The 17,291-nt window shown below is 44.5% G+C and overlaps 2 protein-coding genes across 8 annotated transcripts in view; one reads left to right on the top strand and one right to left on the bottom strand.

Annotated features, from left to right (window-relative positions):
* The window catches only part of SLC36A1 (solute carrier family 36 member 1), a 236,950-nt gene that overhangs the window by 23,069 nt on the left and 196,590 nt on the right, over nucleotides 1-17,291 (top strand). For 6 of the 7 annotated variants that reach the window (XM_064596625.1, XM_064596626.1, XM_054513932.2 and 3 more), the window contains exons 8-10: nucleotides 278-376; nucleotides 2,947-3,113; nucleotides 8,218-8,387. In XM_064596625.1, coding sequence (XP_064452695.1) covers nucleotides 278-376; nucleotides 2,947-3,113; nucleotides 8,218-8,387 — 436 coding nt within the window. Of the gene's footprint in view, nucleotides 1-277; nucleotides 377-2,946; nucleotides 3,114-8,217; nucleotides 8,388-9,060; nucleotides 13,128-17,291 lie in introns of those variants that run through there. The other variant, XM_045902311.2, reaches the window with a different exon arrangement.
* On the bottom strand, nucleotides 7,445-7,888 carry LOC123863130 (small ubiquitin-related modifier 2-like). Its single transcript, XM_045902339.3, has one exon. It carries the CDS (start codon nucleotides 7,761-7,763, stop codon nucleotides 7,476-7,478), a length of 288 nt encoding a protein of 95 aa, XP_045758295.2. The 5' UTR covers nucleotides 7,764-7,888; the 3' UTR covers nucleotides 7,445-7,475.

Here is a 17,291-nt window from a genome sequence, read left to right as displayed (position 1 = left end):
TTACCTAATGAAAGAAGGTAACTATTTTTATGCAAGCTTCAACATTTGAGTTTTTTATAGTACACTGGGCTATAGTCTTTCCCCAACGCAGGTAGGGTTTTCTCAGCCTGAAGGGAAAAACATACAAAAGCTAAATGTCCCCCAGATCATCTGTCAGATGTCAGACTTTCTCCCTTCACAGGATCTTGGATTTAGGAAGAGATGTGACCTCTCTGATGTTGGAGTTCAAATCTCGAATCTCTGTATAACCTTTACTTTGTTTTATTTTCTCTTTCAGAATATCCCAGACCCCACCCGCCTCCCCTTGGTGGCGCCCTGGAAGACCTACCCTCTGTTCTTCGGCACAGCCATTTTTGCATTTGAAGGCATTGGGATGGTAAGAGTTGCATTGTGATGATCTGTTGTCCTTGGTGTCCTTGAGGTTGCTTGATGGAAAGCTGAGGAAGTGCTATTAGAAATTATCTTCTGAAACTTATTGGCCAGTTAACGGACAGCATTTCAGGGATTCCACTGGAGTTTCCCAGCTCTAGCTTTTGAAAATAAATTGTATGTGATTTAAGAACGTTTACATTCAGACCCCCTGTGTTGCACAGTCATCCCCTTTGTGTGCAGTAAGCAGTAATATGTGACAATTGGGAATCCAGGGTCTAGAGTCAGACTGACTAGGGGTGAGTCCTGGCTCTGCCAAGGAGTAGCTGTGTGACTTTGTAAGGACATAACTTCTCTGAGCCTTCATTGTTTGCTTCTGAAAAGTGAACTTAATCATTAGTATTTGTTAGGATTAAATAAGATATGTGTGAAGTGCTTCACATAGTCCCTGACACATAGTGAGCATTAAATGATTTTTATTTTTATTAATAATACTATTGATTTTATTATTAAATCAATAAACACGCAAATTATCTCTCTGTCCTGGAACATTGATGTGCTGTATTTTTTTGGGTGTAGATAAATAACCTTAGCCTTCATTCCTGGCTTAGCTTCCCCCATCATTGCTGTGATTTCACCCAATTATTCTCCTTAAGGAGAGGAATGTGCCACTCAGTTGTACCTAATTTGATTTTTATTTATATTTTTCATAGTAAAGGTCCAGAATTCTTCTTTGAAGAAAATTATTAGTTCTGCTGGCCAAGAGCTTAGGAAAAGGGAAGACACTTTTCCTTTCATGGAATATCTTTTTATCCTCTTTTGATTTCTCTACCACTTTATATACTTTTAAGAAAACCTAGAAGCTGGAGAGGGTTTTTTTTGTCAAAATACTAAGAAATTGCCCCGGTGGTATTGATGGAATGGGTTAAGGCTCTAACATCACAGCGAGGCTTTCTAAGTGATCAGTGTGTAAGTTGTTGTCCTGAGTTTTAACACCTTCGCTTTGCTCTTTCTTTGGGCTTCTCAGTGCCCAGGAAGAATGTCTCCCCTTGATTCACAAACACAATGTTTTCCTGCTGCTGGGGTTGAGACCTGAAATGGCCCATATTGCAGCAGTGAGGAAGAGGCCCCACGTATGTGGGACCGGAAAGAAAAGATTGAGTTAAGTGTGGAAAGCTGCCCGGAGACCCTGGGTTCTTAAGGAGCATTGTGCTGAATAGATCATTTTTCCCTAACAGCGCAGTGCAGAAGTTGCTCTTTGCATCATTTCATCAGCCAAGGCTTGGAAATGGAGTCATTCTATAATCATCATTATCTGTTACTTTAAGATTTCTCTGTTTTCTATTTTTATAAGGGGGGAAAACACTGCTGTTTTGACTTTTAGTTTGGACTTGAGGGCTACTGGGTGTGACTGGGTGAAGGGCCCCTGTTCGCTGTTTGTTCATTGTGCTCTTGCTCTCTCTGTGTTTGTGCCACTGGCCCAGGCCTGGCAGACACGGAGGAGATGGGCTGCCTGCTCTCTGGCTCTCTAGACTCTCCATAAAAGGTAATGGAAGGAAAGCTTACAAACTGTTTCTAATTGGATGTGGATCAGCTGCAGCTTGAGCCCCCTGAGCTGGGGAGGGGGTGCGGTACTGAGGCCCGGTCGGAAGTGCGGAGCTGTGGCGCCCCTCACGGCACCAGGCCTGTAGCAGGCCCGCGGCGTCTGGCACCGACCCACTCTGCCTCATGGCCGCAAGTGTTTGAGGAAAAGGAGTGTCATGACAAGATCAAAGACGGTTTGTGGGGCAGCTAGACATTGCCCTGCGTTGCTTTTCCTTGCCAGCCATGCCAGATGCAGCTGATAGCAGGTTGTGAAGCCTGTCAGTCACAGCTTCTGTTTTCCCTGTTCCTAGAGGAACCAGTCTTCAAAGGGACCTTTGCTTTGCTTTGGAATGTCCTCTGCTGTGAGGGAAAGGGCAGCGAGGTCAGTGGTTTGGAATAGGAATCTGGAAAGTGGGTTTTGTTTTACATTTTGTGAGCCTGAATCTCTCCATCCTCTAACTTGTGATACCCTCAGCACCCCCGTTTCTCTAAGTCAGAGGTTTAACATGTCACTGCTGGCCCTCTTGGAGGTAAGGAAACAGTTTCTGGGAACTAGAGTGGCAGCTTTCCCTGACCTACATTTTGCATTCTTTGGACGGGTTAGCAGAGCCGTGATCTCAGACGAGGTCTGTTCTCCATTGTGCCGGGTGGGCATGAAGCAGCTGCCACGGGGCTGTGCCAAGAGGCAGAGAGCACCCCCAGCCCATGGGGACCCTGGAGTAGGAGTTCAGAGCGCTGGCCTGGGCAGGAGTCCTGGGGCCATTCCTGCCTGCCCTCGCCCTCAGGACTTTCCCCGCTTCCACATGGGAAGCGGGGTATCTCCTCCAACTCTGAGGAAATAACTTGCCTTTGTTTATCTGTCTGGTAAAGGATAGATGTGCTTTTGGGGAATCCTGGGGATAAAGCAGTTACTTTTTCTGAGAAGATTACAATTTATTTTGGCCATTAATGTTACTTTTTCCCGTTTTCTCTTCTCTCTCACTGCTCTCATAGGTTCTGCCCCTTGAAAACAAAATGAAGGATCCCCAGAAATTTCCGATCATCCTGTACGTGGGAATGGCCATCATCACTGCCCTCTACATCAGTCTGGGGTGTCTGGGGTACCTGCAGTTTGGAGCTAATATCCAAGGGAGTATAACCCTCAACCTGCCCAATTGCTGGTATGTGTGGGAGGATAGAAGCCTGGGAACACTGGATGTTGTTGTTTTTTTTTAATTAATGGGTCAGAATGTGGATTCCCCTCCTCCTTATACCTTTAATCAGCTCACTTCACTTTAGCCCACTGCTGCCACCCCCACCCCCAGGCCAGCACCATCCCTCCTTGGCTGTGCACTGAGCCTTTGGACCCCTCCACCTATCTCAGTCTTACTCCTTCTGCAGACCTGTTCTCTGTTACCTGTATGAGCCATCTCAGACTCAAGTCAGTTGTGCATCTCCTTGTTGAGAGTCTTCCCTTTGCTCCTCTGATTGAGGCAAAACCTTTAAGGTGCCTGTTAGTCCCACTCAGGTTCTAGCCCTACCTGCACCTCATTCCTACTTGGCCAGGAAGACTTAGTCTAGGAGTCACTTTTTTTTTTTTTTTAATTGTATTATGTTATGTTAGTCACCATACAATACATCATTAGTTTTTGAAGTAGTGATCCACGATCCATTGTTTTCGTATAACACCCAGTGCTCCATGCAATACGTGCCCTCCTTAATACCCATCACCGGGCTAACCCATTCCCCCACCCCCCTCCCCTCTAAAACCCTGTTTGTTTCTCAGAGTCCATAGTCTCTCATGGTTCATCTCTCCCTCCGATTTCCCTCCCTTCATTTTTCCCTTCCTTCTCCTAATATCCTCCATGCTATTCCTTATGTTCCACAACTAAGTGAAACCATATGATAATTGGCTTTCTCTGCTTGACTTATTTCACTTAGCATAGGAGTCACTCTTTTTGAGAAACTTTCTCTGCTGTCTTACCCACAACTTCCCGTCTAGGTCTGATGCCCCTTTCTTCTGCTCTTGTGGGATCCCATTTGGACCCTAGCCTAAATCTTATTCCATAGTGCTGTAATTGTCCATTTACCCGAACTGTGATCTCCCTACATGATCAGCTCTGGGAGGGCAGGGCTCCATTGCACCCCAGCACCCGTCATAGTGCCTGGCACATGATCATCACCCAGGGGATGACTTTTGAATTAAAAGGAGGACTAAATGCGGGGACTGAGCATTTTATGAATGAGGAGATGTTCTCAGGAAGCAACTGGTGTGTAGAGGATAGAGGTGGTCTGCCACGTCCAGCTCTGTGGACTTGCGCATGTCACAGCTGCTCACTGCCTCAGCTCCCACTTCTGGGAACCAGGAATAGTCATTTCTTTCTGCCAGGGTTGTCATGAAGACCAAATGCTATGCATGAGAAAGCACTTTGTAATACTGTTCTGGTGCTATCAGAAGGAGGACACTGCCCTGAGCCTTCTACTTGGGAAGAGGAATTCCTATGGAGGTGTATGCCAAATGGATTGGTTATCAGGTGACTGAAATACCATTCCTCCCTAGAAATCTGAGCCTGGAAGGGCCAAGTATCCCATCAGTTCACTTAAACATTCCAAATAGACAGGGAGAGAGGAGGGAGAATTGGCTAGGTTCCCAGGTTCTGCTGTGCCTCTCCCATGGCAGTTACTGGCTTGATGTGCAGGTGGAGGCCTGTCACCATGGATGAGGGCTTGTGGGGAGCACTTCTGTATCTCACTTTGCTTAGCTCTTGGTTACTATATTGCAGGGCAACACTAAGACATACTGAAATGCTAACTAAAAAGGTAGCTGTCGGGGCACCTGGGTGGCTCAGTCGGTTAAACATCTGCCTTTAGCTCAGGTCATGATCTCAGTGTCCCGGGATTGAGCTCCGTGACAGGCTCCCTGCTAAGCAGAGAGTCTGCTTCTCCCTTTCCCTCTGCCCCTCCCTACCACTCATGTGTGCTCGCTCTCTCTCTCTCTCTCTCTCTCATATAAATAAATAAATAAATAAAACAGACCTTTAAAAAAGATGAAAAGGTAGCTATCACAGGGTGTGTCTGAAGCAACAGTTCCCTTTTGAAGATTAGAATTTCATTGTGGAGGGCAGCTGAGCAGACACTGAAAAGCTTGTTGAGTGCCCTGGGGATCAAAAGGACCTTTCAGGCCGGCCTGGTTGACCTGCCTGTGCATGTTTTTAGAGCTCTGATCAGTGAGGCATTGTGCAAGGACAGGTGGAGAAAATTGGGAAAAACATTTATTCAGCTTGCCATTGGTGTTTAACACAGGACACCCTAACTAGCAGGGGTTTGGGGACAAGATCGGTGGGGTGGCCAGCCAAGTGGTAGCCTTGCAATGGGCTAGTGTTTTCAGAAATCTTTCATTCTGATGCCTGCTTTTAAATTTCCAAATGTTCCTGTCCTTTCAAGAGCCAGGTGGTAGCTTGGCATAACTGGAGATAAATGGATCAGCAGGAACAGAAGCAGCCCACATAATCCGAACCTATAGATAAGCACCTGTCTTCTTTCCTCTGATACTCCAAACCCAGCTACTCTAATCTTTCTCCCTCCATTCTGGTACAATTTATTTAGCCGTCCCTGCAGGTGACTATCCTGCTTCCAGACTTCCTGGCACTCCAGAAGGCTTTGGTGTTGTATTGAGTTTAATTATAGAACCACCAGATGATTTTTCCAAAGCCTTTTTATTATCTATTCTTGGAGCAAGTAAGACCTTTTGTCAAACTCAGTCTCTCCCAGGGTGTTCTCCTGTTTATAGGGTAAGAACATCTTCTAGGTATTAAGTTCAACCACAGAGAAATTCAATGCACATTATACACAATATAGTTACCACTTTTTTTTATTCTTATGTTAATCCCCATACATTACATCATTAGTTTTAGATGAAGTGTTCCATGATTCATTGTCTGTGCACAACACCCAGTGCTCCATGCAGAATGTGCCCTCCTCAATACCCACCACCAGGCTAACCCATCCTTCCACCCCCCTCCCCTCTAGAACCCTCAGTTTGTTTTTCAGAGTCCATCGTCTCTCATGGTTCATCTACCCCTCCGATTTCCCCCGCTTCATTCTTCCCCTCCTGCTACCTTCTTCTTCTTCTTCTTCTTTTTTTTTTCTTAACATATATTGCATTATTTGTTTCAGAGGTACAGATCTGAGATTCAACAGTCTTGCACAATTCACAGCGCTATAGTTACCACTTTTAAATAGATTTCCAACGAGGTGGGGGAGGCCCGTGTTTCTTGCTGCCTAATGCAATGAGGGTCCTGTTTGAAGTGGAGCTTTGCTAAGGGGCAGGGTGGCCTTCCCTTTTAATGATCATGTCAGATCCATGAGTACTCATGGATCAGACTTGTTTCTACTCTGCACAGTCCTAGGCATGAGATAAGATAGAGATACCAGATGGTGACGTAATGGTCTCCCTGAGAAGCCGCATGTGAAGCCACAGTAGGGAGACGGCCACAGTGGAGTGGAAAGATGGGTTTTGCTCCTGCTTCTTGGCTGTGTGGTCGCCATCTGATTCTAGGGAGCACTGAATTGGAGGAGAGGCTATAAAAAGGCCTGTTATATTTTAATTGTTTTAATTTTTGAAAGGATATAGGTCCCTGGTAAAGATTGCAGATGTTCAAAGTCTATACAGTATATGTTTATTTCCATTTGCCTCCCCCAAGTCCCCAGTGTTACAGTTGCCCATTTCAGAGGCAATATCTTGTATTTCCTTTTGGAGATGTTTAGAATATGTAAGAATATCATATGTATGTGTGTGTGAGGGGGAGTGTTTTCCCCTTTTTTCTTTTTTTTGGACAATTTATAGCACACTGTAGACACTGTTTCTTCACGCGGTTTTCACTTAATAATATCACAAAACTAGTTCCATTTCAACACCTATAGTTCTGCCTCATACTTTTTCTTTTTTTCATTTTAAACAAGAAGTTTATTTAAACAACAAGACGCTTGACTTGAAGGGAAAACTATCTAGGATTCATTTCTTTTATTAGAGTAATTTATCCCTACTTAAAGACAGATTGCCCTACATGTAACAGCTATGTACAAAAAAGTTATAAAATTGTCCTTGGTTTTACAATGATAAATGAAAAACATTAAAATTTTGCAATTGAACAAGGTATGCAAGGATTTTTATGTTGTTCTTTTTTTGTTAAACAGTGAGGGCAAAATAACTTACTGGAATATAAAGATAAGAGCTGACTGAGCATGCCACTAATGGAGAGAGGGGCTATTTTCACAGAAGCAGTATTTTCCCCCCATCCCACTCCATTTGATGTCGATCAAAACATACCATTGGCCATTTAGTTTAAAAAAAATGCAATATGCTTGTGCACATACAGTTACTTTATGTACAATAAAGGAATGGGGAAGGGGAAAATGAAAGAATAGAGAAAACTATACTGTAGTAGTCAGGATACGGTGAAACCAAATTGCAGCTTTCTAATTGAGAATGTCTTCGTGGTCTGGAGGAACAGAGTCCTGGAGTAAAGTAACAGGTTCCCTTTTTAGTAGACACCTCCTGTCTGCTGCTGGAACACATCAATTGTATCTTCATCCTCCATTTCCAGCTGTACAGGTGTGTCTGTTTCATTGATTGGCTGCCCATCAAATCGGAATCTGATCTGCCTCATTGACAAACCCTGTCGTTCACAATAGGCTTTCATTAGTTTACTAAGTGGCGTGTGCCTCTTAATCTTAAACTGCACCACAGAACCATCCTGCCCCACCACCTTCAAATTAATATGATCGTTGTTCTCAGTCTTGACTCCTTCCTTGGGCTTTTCGTCGGCCATGGCGAGCGCCGGAGTCTCCTCAGCTGCCGCTTCACAAAAGAGGTACCAGGTCCGCACCGAACGAGCATGCAAGCGGCACCAGGAGCGGCAGAAGAAGGAGGTGGCAGCGGTGGAGGAGGGAGAGGGCGCGCCCTGCCTCATACTTTTTAACAGCTATATGGCACACCATGATTTATTTAACTAGTTGCCCACTGGTTAACATTTAAACTGTTTTCAGTCTTTCATACTTAAATAATGCTGCAGTGACATATGTTGAATGTCAATTTTTTGTGCACATGTGCAAATATATCCGCAGGATAAATCCCTAGACATGAAATTGCTGGGTCCAAAGGACCACGTGCATTTGTGACTTGGATAGATATGGCCACTTCACCATGAGACCATTTTGCCCCCTCGCTGCTAGGGCACATGGAAGCAGAGCAGGCTTTTGAATGTGTCTCGGCTCTCTCCCCAGGCTGTACCAGTCGGTCAAGCTGCTGTACTCCATCGGCATCTTCTTCACCTATGCCCTCCAGTTCTATGTCCCGGCTGAGATCATCATCCCCTTCTTTGTGTCCCGCGTGCCCGAGCACTGGGAGCTGGTCGTAGACCTGTCTGTGCGCACCGTGCTGGTCTGTGTGACATGTGAGTAGAAGACAAGATACTTGCTTTGTTTGCTTTCCCAAAGGGCACCCAGTCCCCAGGCCTTTCTTGAGCGAGAGACTGTTGGGAGTGGAACAGTTGTAGTGTGTAAGCAGGAAACTTGACCTGTTGTCTCAGGTGCAGATTTGAGGCCTGGCTAGGTGGTGAAGTGAATTGATTATATACGTGCTCTAAAGGACGTGGGAATGAGAACAGTGGTTTATTTGTAGATACAGCATAAAATACTATGGTGATGGTCATAATTCAGAGCAAAGATATAAAATTACGATCCCATGTCCTTGCGATAGAGTAAGGTAAAAGTCTATAGAGAGCGATTTAACTCATCCATATGAGTGTAGGTTACTTTGATAGCAGGTGCATGTTTATTGGTGTTTTCAAATAATCATTTCCCAGTGTGACAATCTATTCCTTTAGATTTCATTTTTGAGCCTACATGATACTATACTAGACATATACTAAATGTGTTTCTTAGAAAATCTGTATGGATTAACCTAGGTGTTTGATTTTTTACTCTGTGTTTTATTCTTCCTCCCTGACCACACACCCAGGAGTGTGAGTTAAGACATAAGATGTTACTTTATTTGCTGTTGGTTGAAACCAGTATACATTTTAAAATAAAAATAAATTTTTCTTTTTTTCTTTTTCTTTTTGGTAGCTTCTGTGAGTTGATAGAATAGAGAACCCCTGAATAAATTGATCTATAATATCCAATTTAAATTTGCAACTGCTTTCCAGATTAAAGTGCTGGAATCTAGATTTCACTTTTTGGCTATGTTTGGCTTTTTATTTTATTTTTAAAAATTGTATTGTTTTGGGAAAAGAAATGTCTTGGTTTATTATATTGAGACTTCTCTGGGAACTTCTTAAATTATCCAGTCCAAGCCTCTATCTTTGGAATAAAGATAGGTCTCTGTGGTTTTTAAATTGAAGCAGAATGGAGCATTTTAGGGATAAATGATGTGAAAGTTGTCTAGCATTTGATCATAGTCTGGAAAATCAGAAATGACTTTATGGGTTGACTGATAGCAAGAGGAGGGCAGTAGAGGTTAGACATGGGGAATAAACTAGTGCCTATCCCAGAATAAACCTCTTCAAGGGAACAGATGAGTGCCCATCCAAGAATGGACTTCTTCCAGGGAATGGACTAATACCTATCCCAGATGGGCCTCCTCAAGGAAACACACTAGTGCCTGTCCCAGATGGACCTCCTCAAGGGAATAGTTTAGTGCTTATCCTAGAATGGACTTCTTCAAGGGACAGCCTAGTGCCTATTCCAGAAACAACCTCCTCAGGGAATAAACTAGTGCCTATCCTAAAAAGGCCTTCGTTAGTGCCTATTCCAGAATGGACCTTCTTGAGGGAACAGCTTAGTGCCCATCCCAGAATGAACCTCCTTAAGGGAACAAACGAGTGCCTGTCATAGAAGGACCTGCTCAGGGGAAGCAATAGTGCCTATCTCAGAATGGACTTCCTCAAGGGAACAGACTAGTACCTCACCCTAGAATGGTCCTTCTCCCAGAATGGACTTCCTCAAGGGAACAGACTAGTACCTCACCCTAGAATGGTCCTTCTCCAGAAAATAGCTTAGTGCCTATTCCAGAATGGACCTCCTCAGGGAATAGCCTAGTGCCTATCTCAGAATGGACCTCTTCAAGAGGACAGACTGGTGGCTATACCAGGTAGGACCTCCTCAAGGGAACTAAATAGTGCCTATCCCAGAATGCATCTCCTCAAGGAACAGACTCGTGCCTATCCCAAAATGAACTTCCTCAAGGAAATGGACTAATGCCTGTCCTGGAACAGATTTCTTCAAGGCACCTGCAGTTCTCTTTCTCATTGTACTTCAAGGATGTGGGTGAAGCGTAGTGTCCTGGATCTTTGTATGGAAGGAACTCCCTAGAGCAAAGGAACTTAATGCCTTCCCAGGACCTTCTGATTTAATGTTGGGCAGCATTCTATCTAAGGATTTATTACAGGATGGGGCTGGGTAGGAGCCAGGCAGAGGGTGGACTGCTTGGTTTTGCCAACTCCAGCAAGTTGATGGCAATCAAGAATCTCACTTGTCCTTGTATGTAGCCTCTGTTTTGCATACCTTCTGGCCCTGTCTAGTCCAATCCATAGGAAAAGACCACTCAGCAGCTAATCCTGTGCCCGGAGCTACCCATAGGCCACTATTGCCCCAGAGCAACTGAAAAGGAAAGAATGTGATGTATCTTGCTTTTCCAGTAATTTGCCTTAATATATGCTAAGGTACTCTTGATTTTGCTTCTGTCTTCTGCCTGCAACTCCCGATGCTTTGACTCAGATATATATGTTTCGCTGTGGATGGATTTCCAAGTGTTGAAGAGACATTTCATGTGTACAGTGTTTATGATGACAACTTTCAGTGTTCCCATTCTGGAATCCAAAGGGCGCTGGAAGAAAGGGTGGGGGTAGTTCATTCAGATAATTGGCTTTTTTCAAAGTGATTCCTCTAGAAAAGGTAAGTCTGTCTAGGTAAAATGTGCTCTAACTGCCTAGACACCAACTTACTCCTGCTTAAAGAGCTGGGGCAGTGATGCTGGGCCTGATTCCTCTCCTGGCCCCATTTTCTTCTCAAGCCTGGCTTAGCCTCCAGTAGCATATGTCTTACTTCCTGCCAGGTTTCTTTCCCCTGAGCCCCACAGGAGCCAGCAGTCTCTGATTCACAGACCTCATGCTATCCTTAGGTGTCTCTTGGTTTTTGCTTCACTTTTCCTGACTCTGTCTGGGGGTTTCATCTCCCTTGAAGAGTGTGACGCTCAGAGGATACAAGCTGGTTTTGATCTTCAAGCTTACTCAGTTATTTTCCCCTTCTGTGATCTGTTGTGACTTAGCATTGCACAGTCAGCCTATTAAATGATGTGGCCTCTTCATCTCTGAGCACTCGGGTTTCTCTTACCTTCCCTGGAGACTTTGAAGTGATTGTGGGATTGAGGAGAGGCATTTTACTGTAGCACCAACTTAAATGTATTTATGTGAGTTTATTTTGTTTTTGTTTTTTTCTGTACTTTCAGATCTTTTTTGCATAAGGTTAATTGGTATATGATTTTAGAACTTTGCTAGAACTGATTATTTTCAGTTATACCCATAATTTTAATAGCAGTTTGGTTTTTTTGCTATTTATGGTGTTTTCTTGTCCTTTTTCCCAACATTTCCTCCTCTTCCTCACCCTCCACCCCCCAAGGGGAACAGGGGAATTTGGTCCAGACTAATTTTTTTTTTTTTTCCATTTGTAATTACCTTTCTTACCACTCTCTTTAAGGGAACAAACCCAAAGACTGCTGTGTCTACTTTTTGGTGCTTAATTCAGACTGTTGGAGAGGAGGGGAAAGGGGAATATGCGTGTCAGGGAATGGTGCTCATTTTGTTGTGATTGCATATGGAATGGTATTTATTTCCGGCCCATATGTTTGAATTGCACTTAGCAGGTCACCTGTGTGCAGAGTTTGTGTAGGAGAGGCTGGAAGAGGCTGACTCCATAGGGAGTTCAGAGGTATAGGAAGAGTCGTTTCTTCGGGTTCCATGAGGCATTAACCTGTCCTTCAGGGGTTTGTGTTAATTCTCTGTGGCATTTGCCACATGAAACATCTTAACTTCAGTGAAGTATGAACATTTCAAAAACCTATTGTTGAAGATGCAATAACATAAAACAATATCAATTAAAAGGCCTGTTTGGACTGGAATGCATAGTTGTAGAACATTCCAAACAGCCAGACCCAATCGAGTATGAAGCTCCCAGGTCCAAACAGAGTGGCTTCTCGGCACCTTTTGGCCTCTCACACTTCTCCATCCTGCAGCTGCAGAGACAGAGGGCAGCAGTGTTAATGAGCTGTGCACCATGGGCCCCTGTGAACCCTCCTGAGAGAGGCCTCAGGTTCCTCAGCTGTAAGACGTGCAGGGTATCTGATTGCTAAGGCTTCTCTCAAGTCTAAACTGTGATTCTACACAACTGCTTCAAGCCTGATTTTAAATTTCTACCAAAATATTGCTAAAAAAAAAAAAAAGCTAATGTAAAAACATTTCAAGAATGTCTAGATCTGGGGTTACTAAAGAAGAAATTCTGAATATCCCACTGACTTAACAAAATGATTTTTTTTTTTTTTTTTGCGTTTTATCTTCTGTGTTACTCCTCATGGCTGCACGTTGCATAATATACACAGAACTTTGTCTTTTGCTTTTTATTTGATATTATATCATGAATATGCGTATCCTTCATAAATATTTTCACGGCCACATGATATTCCATTATATTGGCATATTGTATTTACTAAGCTACTCCTTTACTGTTGGACATGTAGGTTGTTTTCCTTGCTTTTGTACTTCTTAATTTATACTCCCACTAAGTGAGATTATACATTGTGTTCAAGACTGTTGTTAATTTTCAAGGTAGATTTCTAGACATTTTAGAGTAACACAGGTAGGCTTCACCAGCATCAATCACAGTGAAACAGCAGAAAGAGCTTCTGGACACAGGGCTGTAGGTGTCCAACATATTTCTCTAAGTGTGTGTTTGTTCTCTTAAGTGCTTTCTCTTCTCTAGTGCATAAGTCAGCTTTTCTGTTGCTGATCTAAAACCACAGGCTCCAGAATCCCAATCAGTTCCTTCTCTAAACATGGTCATTTGCCTTGTGTTGCTTCAGCAGTTAAAAGATCATATTTTAGGGCGCCTGGGTGGCTCAGATGGTTAAGCGTCTGCCTTCGGCTCAGGTCATGATCCCAGGGTCCTGGGATCGAGTCCCACATCGGGCTCCCTGCTCTTTGGGAGCCTGTTTCTCCCTCTGCTTCTCTCTCTCTCTCTCTCTCTGTCTCTCGTGAATAAATAAATAAAATCTTTAAAAAAAAAAAAAAAAGATCATATTTTAAGTGTCTCTTAACCCAAAGGGAAGATGTTTTGTAACACCAGTGGGGCCCTCTTGACTAATCACATGGGCTAGCTGAGTTGTCCTCAGTCCTCCATTGCTGTACATGCCACAGCCAGGCTGCTGCAGATGGCGGTGACTTGCCAGTTAGGAGTGTGCTGTCTTCCTCTCTGTATGGGGTGTTCTTGTGAGGGAGCGGGGAGGGAGTAGGGGCAGGATATTCCTGGTTGGCTGCTTCCTGAGGTCTCTACCTTCTTTCTCTTTCTAGAGGGCTTTAACTCAGAGTAAAGACATTTAATGCTACAAGAGGTTTTGGTTGCTCCCATATCTTTCTTAAGTACCTGATTCTCTCTCTGGAATTAGCTAAAACTAGTTGGCCACATTTTGCATGGGGGCAAAACAGGTACCCCTGCTGTTGGAGCCCTTGGGGCTATTTGTGCTAATTTGGTTGGGTCCTCTTGTCTTCCTCTTTCCCCAGCATATTAGTGGGAGGCTCACAATTCTTGCCTTCTCCCCACCCCTCCCCCATTATCTTTCTCCAGTGTCAGGCTTTATTTGGGGTTCAGTTGTGGTGTCTGGTCCAGCTACGACAGGAAGAGGGCCTTTGCAGCCCTGTGATCCTGGCTTTAAGAGAAAAGTTTAGCCACTTTTAAAAGATATTTTTGTTAAGCAAGCTTATCTTGTATGTCCTTTATAGTAAAAACAAGGACAAGTTTTTAGATTGCTTTTAAAATGTCATGATGAAGTGGAACATCTCTGTCTAATCTGAGAAAAGATTCTGATCATATAAGCTTCTGTTGCTGTTTCCACTTAATTCTTATCATAGAGTTGAACACATCTGACCTCACTTAAGTCGTATCATGAAGTACCATATGTCCTCCAGGTTAATGGGAGGGAGAGAGGGGGGATGGCAGACTCAGAGCCGGGAGGGCCTGGGCAGGTCATCTGACTTCTCTCCTCCTCGGGCTCATTGTCTCTGATAAAGGTCTCCCTTCTCTTGAGTGGGCTGTAGCATTCATGGAGACTAGGGGCTGGTACCAGAAGACTAATTCACACTCCCTTTAATGACACAAAACCAGGCAGGCTGGAGGCTATGTTTTTGGCACAACCATGTGTCCTCGGAGAGGAATCCCATTGCTCTGCTGTGCCACCGTTGAGCAGTACATGGTGCTTCCCAGTTGACAGTGAGCTGAGGGACATACCCCAGAACACATTCCTAAGTGACTAAACCTACATTGTGTGGTTCCTTAACATTTCAGAGCTGGGTGAGACTTCAGTGACCACCCAGTGTTAGTTAGTACAGTCACCTGACCTCATGGGTGACTGAGCTGAGGCTCCGAATGGTGAGCTCATTTGTGCTAGGACTGGTGGTTGCATTAGCTCACATTTATGAAGCATTCATTGTGCACTTAGTGCTGTAAGTTCTTTATGTGAATGATCTCATGTGACCATCCCTATTCAGCTGTAGGTTAAATAGCTGGCTGGTTAGTGGTGGAGCTGAGATTAGAGCCCAGGTTCTGAGTCCAGAGCCCACACTCTTAGCCACCTTCCTGTACCAGCTTCTCCTAGGGCTCAGTTCTGATTGCTGCCTCGGTGCCATTGCCACCTCACTACTCCCTTGAATTGGAACCATGGGAGCCATCACTATGATGTTGACAGTAGGCGGATGCAGACCCAGGCCCCAGAGAGGGCAGGTGTCCTTTTCCGGGTCACACAGCAGATCAACTCTTGTTGAGCATTCGGTTGCCCATGATGAGAAAGCCATCATTTTGTCATCAGCTTTCTATATTTTTAACTTTCCTCCAAATTCAATCCTAAAGATCTGAGGGAGGTCACCAACTCTATTTAGAAAGAGCTAACGGCTGAAGCAGACTATTTTTAACTTGGAGGGCAAGTTAAAAGCCTATACTTTCTGTGGACTTTCTGAAGGCTTCAGAACACTGAAGGTGTTAATGGATACTTGCCATTATGGTTGGACACTAGAATAAGGAAAGAGGAAGGCATTGCCCCCGGGGCTGTAAAACCGTGGCAGAGGCAGATCTGAGACTCAGTATCCTTGTATATAGTATATATACTAGTACTTGTATATAGTATATATACTAGTATATACATTGCTGCCCATGAAAAGTGGGCAGCACTTTTCCCTTTTGTCATCAGGCTTCAAAACCCTTGCCCTACTTCCTTTGCAGAGCAGAGAGAAGTCAGGGCTGGTTGTATACCGGTTCTCTGCTAAACAATTGCGGTGTATCCCTGTGAGTGTTAACCCACCATCTGACTCCTCCCGTTCTTCACAGACAGGCTCTTTCTGCTGATCAGCCAGCTCCCCTCTTCTCCCTCCTGCGGGTATCATTTTGCATTTTTTTTTTAAAGATTTTATTTATTTATTTGACAGAGAGAAACACAGCGAGAGAGGGAACACAAGCAGGGGGAGTGGGAGAGGGAGAAGCAGGCTCCCCGCTGAGCAGAGAGCCCGATGTGGGACTCGATCCCAGGACCCTGGGATCATGACCTGAGCCGAAGGCAGATGCTTAACTACTGAGCCACCCAGGCGCCCCTGTATTTTTTCTTAATCGTCAGCTCTGTGATGTGACTATACCAGGGGCTTGAGGCCCTGGATTCTAGTCTCAGGTCTGTCACTTTCTATCATTTAACCTCTCTGGGGATGATAATAATGTTGTAAAGTTATATATCCGTGGACCTGAGGCAGATTCAGCCAGTGAGGGGCTGCCTCACAGTGCTGTCTACCAGACACTGAAGGTCTGCCGTGATGGAGGTGCTCTGGGTCTGTGCTGTCCAGGATGGTAGCCGTTAAGCATAGGTAGCTGTTAAATCCTTGAAAGGTGGCCAGTGTGAATGAGGAACTGAATTCATTTTAGTTGACATAGCTTCAGAATAAATGTGAGACAGGCGATGAATCTGTCCCTCCCCTGGTAAGTCTTGGACCCACCTGCCTCTCCTCTTACTGCAGGGAGTGCTATTCCAGTTTAAAAGCAAGTGCTTCTCATAAAACCTGGCTTCGACTAACATAACATAATAAAATAAAATTTAAAAAAATTTTTTATTTTTAAAGTTAAAAACAACAACAACAACAACAAAACCTGGCTTCTAAATGCAACCCAGTCCTTTTATCTGTAGCGCAGCCAAAGAAGCAGTGATCAATGCAGGCAGTCCATCAGAGGAGTAAAATTGACCTGAGGGAAGATTGGCACCCTTGGACTGAGGTGTTCTGGCAATCTCACCACTGTGGTGCCTTCCTCAGAATGACTTGGCTACATTGCTTTATGAAATGGAGTTGGAACAGAAGCTCCCATGTAAGACGTAACTGATGGGAATCAGTGAGGTCAGGGATATATATGCTCTGGATCCCAGTCTCAATGCTGAGGACCTCCAGTTGGAGCCTGGGGGAAGATAATTCGTCAAAATACATTTGATTACTAATGAGTTAATGATGCACTTTTCATGGGCAGCAATGTATATACTAGCAATGATGATAGGAACTGTCTTAGGAGCCTGTTGTATGCCAGGCCTTGTGGTAAGTGCCTGTGTCAGCTCATTTCATCATCATGATCTCTCTGTGACTCAGGAGTCATTTGTATCCTCATTTTGCCAACAAGAAAACCAGGGAATAAAAGGGCGCTGTAACTTCCCCCAGTGTCACTCAGCCAGAGCCAGGATTCAGAGACAAGAGCCTAATTCCAGAGCCCATAATCCTCCGTCAACTTGTGAAACATTGGCTTTCATTCCGCAACCCCAGTGGAAGGCTGAGTCCGATGGGCACGGTGGGACCAGTGGGCACTGGAGTAAGTGCGGTCAGTGGAGCCTCCTCCCCGTAGTTGGACGGCGGGGCACTTGGGGCCGGGGTGTGGAAGCCCACGGATTTCCTAATGCAGCCCGCCATTCTGTGTCACTTCCACGTCGCTCTCATATGCCCGGGCCTACATTTCAGGTGTGGGAGCCGCTTGATTGTCCTGGCATAGGCATGTAGTCATTGTGTGGGGCCTGGCTC

The sequence above is a fragment of the Mirounga angustirostris genome, unplaced genomic scaffold, assembly GCF_029215605.1.
Source record: "Mirounga angustirostris isolate CCGP_5_RB_7025 unplaced genomic scaffold, mMirAng1.0.hap1 SCAF_7, whole genome shotgun sequence".
NCBI lineage: Eukaryota > Metazoa > Chordata > Mammalia > Carnivora > Phocidae > Mirounga > Mirounga angustirostris.
The sequence above is the reverse complement of the archived record's forward strand: the minus strand, read 5'-3'. Positions and strand labels throughout refer to the sequence as shown.